The sequence below is a fragment of the Phyllostomus discolor genome, chromosome 1 (genome assembly GCF_004126475.2).
Source record: "Phyllostomus discolor isolate MPI-MPIP mPhyDis1 chromosome 1, mPhyDis1.pri.v3, whole genome shotgun sequence".
NCBI lineage: Eukaryota > Metazoa > Chordata > Mammalia > Chiroptera > Phyllostomidae > Phyllostomus > Phyllostomus discolor.
Genome location: NC_040903.2, coordinates 186,076,236 through 186,088,635, shown reverse-complemented (window position 1 = coordinate 186,088,635; position 12,400 = coordinate 186,076,236). Strand labels below are relative to the sequence as shown.

General features: G+C 33.4%; 1 protein-coding gene across 1 annotated transcript in view; it reads left to right on the top strand.

Moving 5' to 3' along the window:
- Nucleotides 1-12,400, top strand: part of C1H14orf39 (chromosome 1 C14orf39 homolog) — a 50,637-nt gene that overhangs the window by 17,843 nt on the left and 20,394 nt on the right. Inside the window, exons 9-14 of the mRNA XM_036010641.1 lie at nucleotides 428-555; nucleotides 1,220-1,296; nucleotides 5,098-5,183; nucleotides 5,498-5,556; nucleotides 10,944-11,005; nucleotides 12,219-12,394. Of these exons, the coding sequence (XP_035866534.1) occupies nucleotides 428-555; nucleotides 1,220-1,296; nucleotides 5,098-5,183; nucleotides 5,498-5,556; nucleotides 10,944-11,005; nucleotides 12,219-12,394 (588 nt within the window). The remainder of the gene's footprint in view (nucleotides 1-427; nucleotides 556-1,219; nucleotides 1,297-5,097; nucleotides 5,184-5,497; nucleotides 5,557-10,943; nucleotides 11,006-12,218; nucleotides 12,395-12,400) is intronic.

Here is a 12,400-nt window from a genome sequence, read left to right as displayed (position 1 = left end):
GTTTTTAAAAATATGATTATGTTTTTAAAATTAGAGTGTGGTATATTTGAGGTGTATGTATGGCACTGGATTTAACCAGGAGAGGGGTGTTTTATCTGTGATACCATTAAGTAATTTAATAATATTGGGTAGACCTGTTAAATTTTCTGAAACTCAGTTTTATCTGTGAAATAAGGAGGTTTAACTACATAGTATCTAAATATCTCTTCTAGCTTTAATATATGTTAATTTCTTTTTAAAAATTTTTATTAAATTTATTGGGGTGACATTGGTTAATGGTATTATACAGGTTTCAGGTGTACAATTCTATAGTACATCATTCATATATTGTATTGTGTGTACACCACCCAAAGTCAAGTCATCTTCTGTAAATATATGTTAATTTCTTACTTCACTAATACTTAATGTAATTCACTCTTCTCTTTAGAATTTTTGAAAAAGATGAACAGCATGTATTGAATAAAACCTCTCAGAAAAGTCAATTACTTCTTTCAAATGAATATCAGAAATTAGTCAGACCAATAAATGTTTTATCTTCAGAACCAAGAGTTATAGGTACAGTATCTAAATATTTATTTTCAAAACTTGGTTTTCTTTGAAAACACCTAGAAGAAATAGAAGAAGTAATTTTAGTTATCATTTGGTGTAACTAAGAACAAACAATACTAGAAACATATAGACTCAGAAAAGTACCACTTTGATTTTTTCTGAGAGCAAACAATTTATGCCTTTTATACTTAACTTTTTTCTCTTTGAAAGAGAAGTTAAGTATGACTCTGTATTTTTCATTTGAGAAGTTGTTTTATAATATATATGATTAAAAGTGGGTAGCAGACTTGTGTTAATGATATTTGTGACTTAGTCACTGAAATATTTGCTTCATGATTCACTCAATAGATGTGCAGATTAGATTACATTGTATTAGATTAAGTACATTGGTTATTTTGCCCCCTAGTCATTAATATCACCACTGTATTTGGTCCCCCATTATAAAGAAGTAGTTTTTCCAGCTGGTTTTCATTTTATAGTCATAGTTACTGTAATAACTATTACATAGTGAGGAAGTAATATTTGTGTAATAACTTCATAATTTTGTATTTTAATTTAAATTAAGTATTCATATGACTTGATTTTTAAAATCAAGGTAGGGTTAAATTTTGGTTATGATATTTGATTCTCTTTCTGGAATTTATTTGAAGTTGTACAATTTAAAATCTAGATAAAAAAGAAGACAGTTTTGTGAAGCAGTCAAAGCTTCCCCATGTTGACTTCAAACAAAAAGAAAACAGTGTACAGGTAGGTATTTCTTTTTAATAATACAACTTAAATACTTGCTTGCATTAAATGAAGTAATGAACGTATTGCATTTTGGGCATGCTGTGTGTGTGTGTGTGTCTGTCTGTCTGTGTTTTATAAATACAGGGTCCGGCAGAAGTCATGCCTGCTTGAGTGTGGTAATTTCGGTGTAATAATTTTTTAGTTTTAATTTGAACAATTCACCTAAAATGTCATAAGGTATCCTTGAGCGTGATATTGTTATGTTACAGAATACATGCTTATGATTGTGTATTAAAAAGGGGGCATTATTTGTGCTGGACCCTGTATATTAAATAGCTGTTAGTACAACCTCAGGGTCTAATAAAACTTGAGTTTCAATATGGCGGCCTGAGCATACACTGTAGCCTTCTCATGTACTCCTAAAAATAATAGAAAAGATATTTTAGAATACTGAGACCTGTACCCAGTAGACCAAAAACTGTGAGACATTTCTGAAGGAGGAAAGCAGGATTGGATTGAAGAGGGAAATTGTGGCCTAGGACTTGCACAGGATAAAGAGTAGTGGTGACCAAAGTAATTAGTGGAACTTGTTAATTCTAAATATGTATTAATGATAAAAGCTTAAAAATCTGGTACTAAAAATCCAGATAGCAACATGGGATGGAGGTGGGAAGATAAATGAGGGAAACAATTTTACTCAAGTTCTTTTTGTTTAGGAGATGGAATTAAGGAGAAAATACAAATACTGGTTAACTCTATATTGCTGGTAGAATGTAAAATTATGCTTGTATGTTAAACATTTAAGGGTAACCAACTGTAGAGAAATGGAGTGTGTAGGTTTTAAAATACCTATTTAAAAGATGAAACAAAGAAAAATCAGTCCAACAAAACGCAGGAATGGGGAAAAATAGAACAGCTAGAAAGCATTTTAAATAGAAAACAAATAGGTACCAAAAATAGTTCTGAACAAATTAGTAATAATAAAAATGTGATATAAGTGCTTCAGTGGAATATATAAATGAAATAGAGTTATGTACTATTCAAACAGAACAGCTTAAACAACTTGACAAATGAAGGCTAAAAATAAAAGGATGGAAAATATACATCAGGCAAAGCAAACAAAACCAAAGCAGATGTAACAACACCATATAAAATAGGGTGCAAAATTTAAAAAAAAAAAACATTAGAAAGGATAAATATATTTCATATTTTTAAAAAGAATAATTCACTAAGAAGTTATAATCTTGATGCACCAAATGATAATTTTGAAATTTATAAAGCAAAAATTGATAGAATTTAAAAGAAACAATTGAATCCATAGTTTAAAACACATTAATTCTATCAAAAAAAAGTACTGACTGAGTTTAGGGGTTGAGTTTGGCTGCATATAAAACAATGATAAGACCAAACCATGAAATAATAATGTTAAACAAGATACACATTTATTTTTCTCTTGCCTGCCATTAAATTCTAAAGTGACTCAGGAACACCGATCAGGGGTGATAACACCATGTCCACAATTTCATTATTTCTCAGGCTCCATCTATGTTTTCTTTTCCTGCTATCCTTAAATGCTAAGCTTTTGCCTCAAGGTCACATAATGATCAGAAGATCAACCGTTTCAACTTTTCCATGCAGGAAAAAAGGGGAAAAAGGCTAGCTGATCCAGTCCCATTTTAAAAGATTTTTCCTGGAAGTTCTTTAAACAATTATGATAATGTTTCATTGGCCAGAACTTACTCATATGGCATCCTTTATGTGGGGAAAGGTTGAGGTGGTTTTGTTTTTGTTTTTTAAATCAGGACACAAATGGAGAGTAGATTTTGAATAGGATAAAAAACTGGCAGTTTTTACACTGGAAAAAAAATCAAGTAAGATAAAAAATAAGTAAAGATATGCAGAGGTGTCCAACTCTTTGGCGTCTCTGGGCCACACTGGAAGAAGACTTGTTTTGAGCCACACATTAAAATACACAAACACTAATGAAAACTGATGAGCAAAAAAAAAAACAAAAACATTTTAAGTAAATTTATGATTTTGTGTTGGGCAACATTCATAGCCATCCTGGGCTGCATGCGGCCCAGGCACAGATTAGATACCCATGAGATGATCTGAATAATACAGTTAGCAAATTTTGTGTCTAATGTACACAGAATTCAGTTCAATTTTCATCTGCAATATTTACCAAAATTGACCAATTAACATAACAAAAAGGATAGCTATTCTAAAAAGTAGGTATCTTCACTTTTCTCAAGGAATGTTATGATGGTTTAGCATTAGAAATTATCTGTCAGTGTGATTCACTACATTAACAGATTAATAAATGACCTTAAATAAAGATTTAAAATAAGACATTAAAAAAAAGGTTAGGGAGACCTATACTAGTGGGTATCAAAATGTTTGTAATGTTTATTTTTTACTTTTATTATTGAGTTAATTCACATATCATAAAGTTCACAATTTTAAAGAGTAGGATTCTGTGGGTTTTAGTATATTTACAAGACAGGGTAACCATCACCACTGTCTAATTCCAGAACATTTTTATCATCTCAAAACAGTGTGGAGCAAGAAAAGACAAACTTACTGGTGGACTACATCAAAATAAAAAACTTCTGTATGACAAAATACACTAACAAAGTTAAAAGATAGTTATGGAATGGGCAGGGGACTGGTATCCAGAATGTATATGTAAAGAAATACATAATAATTCTCACAGATTAATAAAAAAAGAATAAAAATGGGCCAAAGATAAGATAGTTTGCAGAAAAGGAAAGACAAAGGGTCATTAACCATAACAAGATGCTGATGTTAGGCATGCAGGGAAGTGAAATTAAGCCAATGAGAGATGTGGTTTCACCTATCAGTTTTCAGACATCAAAACATTTGCTAATATCTAGAGGGAGTATACTTTGATACAGTTTTTTGGAGGACTGATTCACAGTATTAATTCAAAATAAAAATGTACTGACTCAGCAGTGTTACTTTTTGGCATCTACTGTAAACAAATATTTTAAATATTTGTACAAATACTTATACTAGGAGGTATATGCAAACATATATATTATTTAAAACACACATCAAAAGAACACTTATGTTTTAAGGGATAGGTGTTCCTTAAAGGACAAGGTCTTTTTCTATGATCTGAAAGTACGTCAAGATGACAAAATTAACCAGTGGCTGTTAAAAATAAATGGAATAAACTTTTCTATTAAAGCTATTTTCACTTTGGGTCAAATAAGAAAAATCAGGAACTCTTCAAAATGATTGAGTCAGAGAGAATTAAAGACTTAAAACAGACCATACAAACATTTCTAAGGCAGTGGTTTAAATATTAATATTAAACAAAATTTAAAGTTAAAATGAAATATTAGCTATTTACATGTATAAAAAAGAAAGTTTCAGGCTTTAATCTTTTAGCCTGATGTTTTACTTTTCTGTGCTCAGTTTGAGAGGTTATAGAGGATAGATGCAGATATCAGGTAATCAGTTGAGAAAATGGTAAGATTTACTTGATTAGCCATGGATATGGGATAAAATATTAAAAGGTTTATCTTAAATGGAGAAATACTACCAAGTATAGTTATTATACTTGTACCCAACATCAAATTCCTTGAAAGTTATATATTTTTTGTTTCCCAGTATTTCATTTAATGTTTTATATGTAGTGGTTTCAGTTAATGTTTTTAAGTTGTTGATAACAACAGTGATGACAACAAGGGTAACAGTGCTCTTGGAGAGCTCTGAGTAGCCAAGGCAAGCCAAACCATTTTATTGGGGTTTTTTTGTAGCCATTTCTAATGCCTAATTTATTTTCTTCAGGTATTTAATGACTCTGCTATGAATATCCATTCAAAATGTTCACATGTCACGGCTATTAAAAGTTCACAGAATTTTATGCAGTTCAGGTAACTTTTGAAACTAAGAAAACAAACTGACAGTGACCAGAGGGGAGGAGGAGGGGGGATAACAACAGAAAGAAGGGGAAGGGGCACGCAAAGGGACATGAATACAGGACTCACGGGCATGAACAGTGGGGGAGGATTGACTGTGGTAGTGGGGGGGAACAAGGTAGGGGTGAGCAATGGGGAAAAGGCAGGACAACTATAACTGAACAATAATAAATAAAAATTAAAATAAATAAAAATAAGAAAATGCTTTCATTTCTAAAATAGTTTATCAATCAACAAATAATATAAAAATTATATTTATTGTGTTTTAGATTGTCAACTCCACAGAAACAATCAAATTTCAGTCAATGGTTTGATAAAGGAGACACAGGTATTTGCCATTTATATTTTTTCTAAGACTTGGAAGTAACAAATTATATCAGGTTTTTATACTATTAAATAAATTATTTTGATTGTTTGCATTTCTGGTTAACTGACCATGCATGCCAGTTTTTTAAATATATATTTTCCTAAATATAAAGCAAATACATTTCATTATTGAAAATTTGGAAAACATAGGAAAACATAAAAGATACCAAAATAACACCACCCAGACATAACCAACTATATACATACCTGTGTATGTTCTTGACTTTTTTCTTATGCATATGTATGTTTTATTCTTTTACATTTCCTCCACAAATTTGAAGCATGCTATGTATATCATTTTGTATCCTTTTCTTCCTGCTTGATATACTGTTGTTGAGGATATTTTTCCATACCATTCAGTAGAATTTATTTCTAATGACTATATAATATGCCATTGTGTGGATATGCTATAACTTATTTAGCCCTTCTCTCACTTTGAATTTTTTGTTGTTTCCAGTTTTATTATTATTATTAAAACAAGGTTACTGTCTTCTTTTACATAAATCTTTTATCATCTTGGATTATTGTCTTGGAATAAAATCATAGGAAGGTCATAGGGATATATATTAAGTTTATTATCCTAGAAACAACTAGCTGTTGGAATTTTTTTTAAGATTTTATTTATTTATTTTTAGAGATGGGAAGAGAGGGAGAAAGAGAGGGAGAGAACATTAATATGTGGTTGCCTCTTGCTTGCCCCCTACTGGGGACCTGGCCCACAACCCAGGCAGCATGTGCCCTAGACTGGGAATCAAACCACCAGCCCTTTTATTTGCCAGCGGGCACTCAACCACTGAGTCACACCAGCCAAGGTGCTGTTGGAAATTTGATACACCCTTGAAAATACTAACTCATTCTCTGTTTTTCTGTGTGTGTATATATGTGTATAAATTTTAAATATATCATACACATATATGCATATTTTGGTAACCCAGTAACATAATGGTTATTCCACTCATAGGCTACATAAAAGTCTTCACCTCTCCTTGTCTGTAGCATGTGGATTACTGACTATTTTGAAGTTTTAAAAATGGCTCATCCTGGCAGTATAAAAATTCTGTAAATATATGCATATTCAGAATGGTCATATGCTATTTCTCCCACTCTCAATATAGGATTCAACGAATACAATATGCTTATTTTATGTAGGTGGATATCCTTCCTGCTTTCTTCTAGAATGCAGAAATATATCTTGTCTACATAGGTGATTTGTTCCACATATTTGTAATCCTCTATATATGCCAAACAGAGTGTTAGACAAGGAAGGAACAGCTAATCTCTAGAAATAATATACTGCTAATACAACTTGTGTGGAGAAATGCATATATCTGGTGTAGTCCTAGCTGCCATTGAGCACTTATGGTGAGGCTTCATACCCAAGAAGGCATATAGTTATCTTAGAAGAAAAAAAGCCTCTGTTCAGTAATTTTCAAGCATATTTTTGAAGAAAGTTTAATAAATTTGGCTATATTAAGACTCAGAATTTCGGCCCTGGATGGCGTAGCTCAGTGGATTGAGCGCGGGCTGCGACCAAAGCATTACAGGTTCAATTCCCAGTCAGGGCACATGCCTGGGTTGCAGGCCAGGTCCCCAGTGGGGGTCATGTGAGAGGCATCCACACATTGGTTCTCTCTCTCTCTTTCTCCCTTCCTTCCCCTCTCTAAAAATAAATAAATAAAATCTTTAAAAAATGCAAAGTTTTGGAAGGTAAATTTATTTATTTAAAAAAAAGACTCAGAATTTCTATTCATCAAAAGACACATAAAAAATGGAAGCTGGAGACTTTCAGCCAAGGTGGTGGCTTAGGTGGATATACTTTGCCTCCTCACACAAAAAAAATTTAAAAACAAAAAACAACCAGACCTAACAGAAAATCTAACTGTATGGAAGTCTGACAACCAAGGAGTTAAAGAAGAAACATTCATCCAGACCAGTAGGAGGGGCAGAGACAGGAAGCTGAGGTGAGGAGGACTCATGGCAAGGTGGCAGCTGGAGGCCCAGGATGGGTGATACAGTGGCTGTTGGACCAGGCGGTCCCACATTTGCATGCTGATAAACCAGGAGGAACAACTGGGGAGCAAGACAGACTGTGCAACCGAGGCTTTCAACATGGGGAAATAAAGCCTCAAAACCTCTGACTATAAAAATCTGTGGGGGTTGTAGTAGTGGGAGATACTCCAAGCCTCACAGGAGAGTTCATTGGAGAGACCCACAGGGTCCTAGAATGTACACAAACCCACCTACCTGGGAATCAGCATCAGAAGGACCCAATTTGCTTGTGGGTAGTGGAGGAAGTGACTGAAAGCAAGCCAAGAGCTGAGCAAGCATCATTGTTCCCTCTCAGACCCCTCTCTTACATACAGTACCACAAAAAAGTGAGTGGGTTGCCCCATCCTGGAAAATACCTAAGGCTCTGCCCCTTACTGTGTAACAGGTGCGCTGAGACAAAAAAAAAGGCTCAAATGAAAGATCAGATCAATGCTCCAGAAAAAATACAAGTGATGAAGAGAGAGCCAACCTATCAGATGCAGAGTTCAAAACACTGTTAATCAGGATGCTCACAAAAATGGTTGGGCATGTTGCAAAATAAAGAAGTACAGGCTATGCAAAATGAAATAAAGCAAAATGTACAGGGAACCAACAGTGAAGAGAAGAAAACTGGGACTCAAATAAATGATTTGGACAAGAAGGAAGAAATAAACATTCGACTGGAACAAAATGAAGAAATAAAATTAAAAAAATGAGAGGCTTAGAAACCTCCAGGACAACTTTAAACATTCTAATATCTGAATCATAGGGGTGCCAGAAGGAGAAGAGGAAGAGAAGGAAAGTGAAAACTTATTTGAAAAAAATAATGAAGGAGAACTCCCCCAGTCTGGCAAAGGATATAGATTTGCAGGAAGTCCAGGAAGCTCACAGAGTCCCAAATAAGTTGGGCTCAAGGAAACACATACCAAGGCACATCATAATTACATTACCCAAGATTAAAGATGAGAGAATCTTAAAAGTAGCAAGAGAAAGGGAGACAGTTACCTACAAAGGAGTTCCCATAAGACTGTCAGCTGATTTCTCAAAAGAGACCTCACAGGCAAGAAGGGTCTAGAAAGAAATATTTGAAGTTGTGAAGGGTAAGGATCTATATTCAAGATTACTCTGTCCAGCAAAGCTATCATTTCAAATTGAAGGGCAAATAAAGTGCTTCTCAGACAAGATAAAGCTAAAGTTGTTCATCACCACCAAGCTAGTATTACAGAAAATGTTCCTGGCTGGTGTAGCTCAGTGGATTGAGCTCGGGCTGCGAACCAAAGCATGGCAGGTTTGATTCCCAGTCAGGGAACATGCCTGGGTTGCAGGCCATGGCCCCCAGCAACTGCACATTGATGTTTCTCTCTCTCTCTCTTTCTCCCTCCCTTCCCTCTCTAAAAATAAATAAATAAAATCTTAAAAAAAGAGAAAATGTTAAAAAGACTTATTAAAAAAAATCAAAACTAGGAACATTAAAAAGGCAACTCATTCACAACTATCAACAACTGAACCCCAAGAAACAAAAACAAAAATGAACTAAGCAACAACTAGAACAGGAGCAGAATCACAGAAAGGGAAATCACATGGAGGGTTATTAGTGGGGAGGGAGTTGGGGGGAAATGGGGGAAAAGGTAGAAGGAATAAGAAGCATAAATGATAAGCACAAAATAGGGGGAGGTTAAGAATAGTATGGGAAATGGAGAAGCCATAAAACTTACATGCATGACCCATGGACATGAACAAATGTGGGGAAATGCTGGTGCAAGGGCATGTGCAGGGCAGGGGAGAATAAAGAGCAGAAAAACATGGGACAACTGTAATAGTATAATCAATAAAATATATATTTTTAAGATTTTATTTCCTTTTTTTAGAAAGGTGGAAGGGAGGGAGATAGGGAGAGAAACATCAGTATGTGAGAGCTACATTGATCAGTTGCCTGTCATATGCCCCCAACTGGGGGCCTGGCCTGCAACCCAGGCATGTGCTTCTGTTGGGAATCAAATCTGTGACCTTTCAGTTTGCAGGCCAGTGCTCAATCCACTGAGCCACACCAACCAAGGCAATAAAATATATTTTTAAAAAAAGAATGGAAGCTAAGTCACCAAGTCATCAAAAGACACTATAAAAAGAATGGAAGGCAAGATGATTTAGAACTGTCAGAAGCCTAGTTTCCAAAAACGTGTAAGGAACTTGTACTAACCAAGAAGAAAAAGACAGACAATGCAACTGGAAATATGTGCAAAATACACATATAGGCACTTCAAATAGAAAATCTTTTGTGGCAGGTAAACATCTGAAAAATTGCTAAGCAAATTGGGAAAATAAAATCACAGTGAGATTCATTACATATCCACCATATTAGTAAAATTCAGAATGTCTGACAATACTAAGTGTCGCTGAGAATGTAGGGCAATAGGAACCCTCATAATTATTGTAGGAACTGCCATTTGTAAGTGACCATATATTGAGACCACACCTAAATTATAATTGGAGTTAATAATTTTGTGTAGTGAAAACTGAATGACTGTCTAGGGTAGCTGAGGATGGTCAGTTGCCACAACAAAAATTGGTAAACAGCCTGGAAACTAAACTTTGAAAATAGCTTAACATCTGGTAAAATGGAAGATACACATACACTGTACCTTGTAATTTCGCTCCTAGATATATACAAATATATACCTAGAGAAATACAAATACATACATGCAAGTATATAGGTAAAAGAATATTTGTAATATCATTGTTTGTAATAGCTTCAAAGCTGAAACACATCAAATGCCCATTTGCAGTAGAATGGATAGATACATTATGTTGTGTTTGGGTAATGGGATACTTTACATCAGTGATAGTAAGCAACTATGTCTATGTATAACAATACAGATGAATCTCACAAGCACATGGTAAACAAAAAAGCAAGATAAAGAGCACATACATTACTTCATCATGTACTATTTTAAAACAGGAAAAGTAAACTATAATGCTTAGGTGATATAAAAAGCAAATCAAGGAAATGCATATACAGAAGTCAGGATAGTGGTGACATATGAGGAAGAGGATATGAAGAATATAGGGCCTTTTGGAATATTCATAATTTTCTATTTCTTACCTGGCTGATGGTTATATGAGTGTTCTCTTCATAATTTTGTTCCTTAATCTGTTCCTATAGGTTTTATTCTCTTCTCTCTATGTATTAGGTTGAATTACATGAAATTGCCACTTTGTAGGTAAAAAATGGTTAAATATCGGCAATTTCATGTGGTCTAACATGTTTTATTTATAATTAAATTACAAAGAGAAAATACAGTTTGTTTTCATATAACAAACAGATGCTGAGTGTGGAGATAAAGGGACAACAGGACAATTGAAAGAATCAAAATGTACTTCACAAGTAAGTCAAATGTTTAAAATATTCTGTTTACATTTTAATTTCAGACTTAGTATAATGAAGATTATTTATGTGAGGTATAGATGATATTAGCTTAGTAATCAAGTTGTTATGGTATTACAGAATCAATTACTTAGAGGAGTTTTAGATTGAAAAAGTTTACGTGAAAATTCATAGAGTTGTCATTAACAATTAAAAGTATATATATATACATATATGTGTAATAACAACTAAACCATTACTGAAGAAAATTATTTTGTTTGGTAATATTGAACAATTCAAGACCAGTGGTTACTATAAAAATATCTTCAGAATTTTTTTTAAATTGAAATCTTTAATGATATGTGTAGACAATGTATACCACCTTTACCATACTGAAGGTTAAAACAAGAGAAACAAATTGGCAGTTAACATATAGTTGCAGGGAAGTAAGTAAAGCATAGCAAATATAGTCAATAATATTGTGATAAATATGTATGGTGCCAGTTGGGGTACTGGAAATATTGTGGGAAACACTAGTAAAGTATATGATTGTCTAACCACTAAGCTGTACACTGGAAACCAATACATAATAAAAATAAGTAAAATCATAAAACAAGAGGAACAACACTGTTGCTGTAAAGAAATACAGGTAAAAAGTACATTTAAATTTTTTTGGTGTAGTGACCCAAACTGTTTTTATAATGGGATTTGGTGTAACAAACATATTTTACAAATCAGCATACAAAATAATATAAAGGAAAATTAGTTATCCAAGTTCTCAATCTTTGCAGAATAAATAGCATAATGAATATATAGGGGGGAAAATGCAAAGAACATAACCAAGGAGAGCAAGATTGCTTAGAAATAAATTACTTCTCCCTTTCAAGAAAGTAACATATACAATTCTTAAACCAGAGCATGATGTGGAAATTTTAAAAGAAAAATTATTCCCAACCATTTTTCTTCTGGTTATTGTTTACTTTTTCAGGTAGGAGTAGAAGAAATGGAACTGGAGAAAAAAAAGAAAAATTAGAAATTAAAAATTGTTTCCTGTTTTTTGGACAGATATATTTTGGTATCACTTTTAGCAACTATTCTTATTTTACTACTTTGCCTATGAAATGATAACTTCATACATTAATATGGTATTTTCCACCACACACATTTTTATGTATGTGAATTTATTAATGCAGTAACATTCATTTTTATAGTTTCTGTTACTTTGAATTTGCAGGTTATATATGAAGAACATTTTGGGAAGCCAATAGATAATAATGATGGAGTAGAAGAAGAGGCTGAGAATTTTTCACGAACTCCTGAAATTCCTTTATTTTTAAGAACTCCTGAAGCTGTGAAAACACCTGAATCTTTGGAGAAATTACTGTTCCCTAAAACCCCTCCATTTGAAATGTAGGA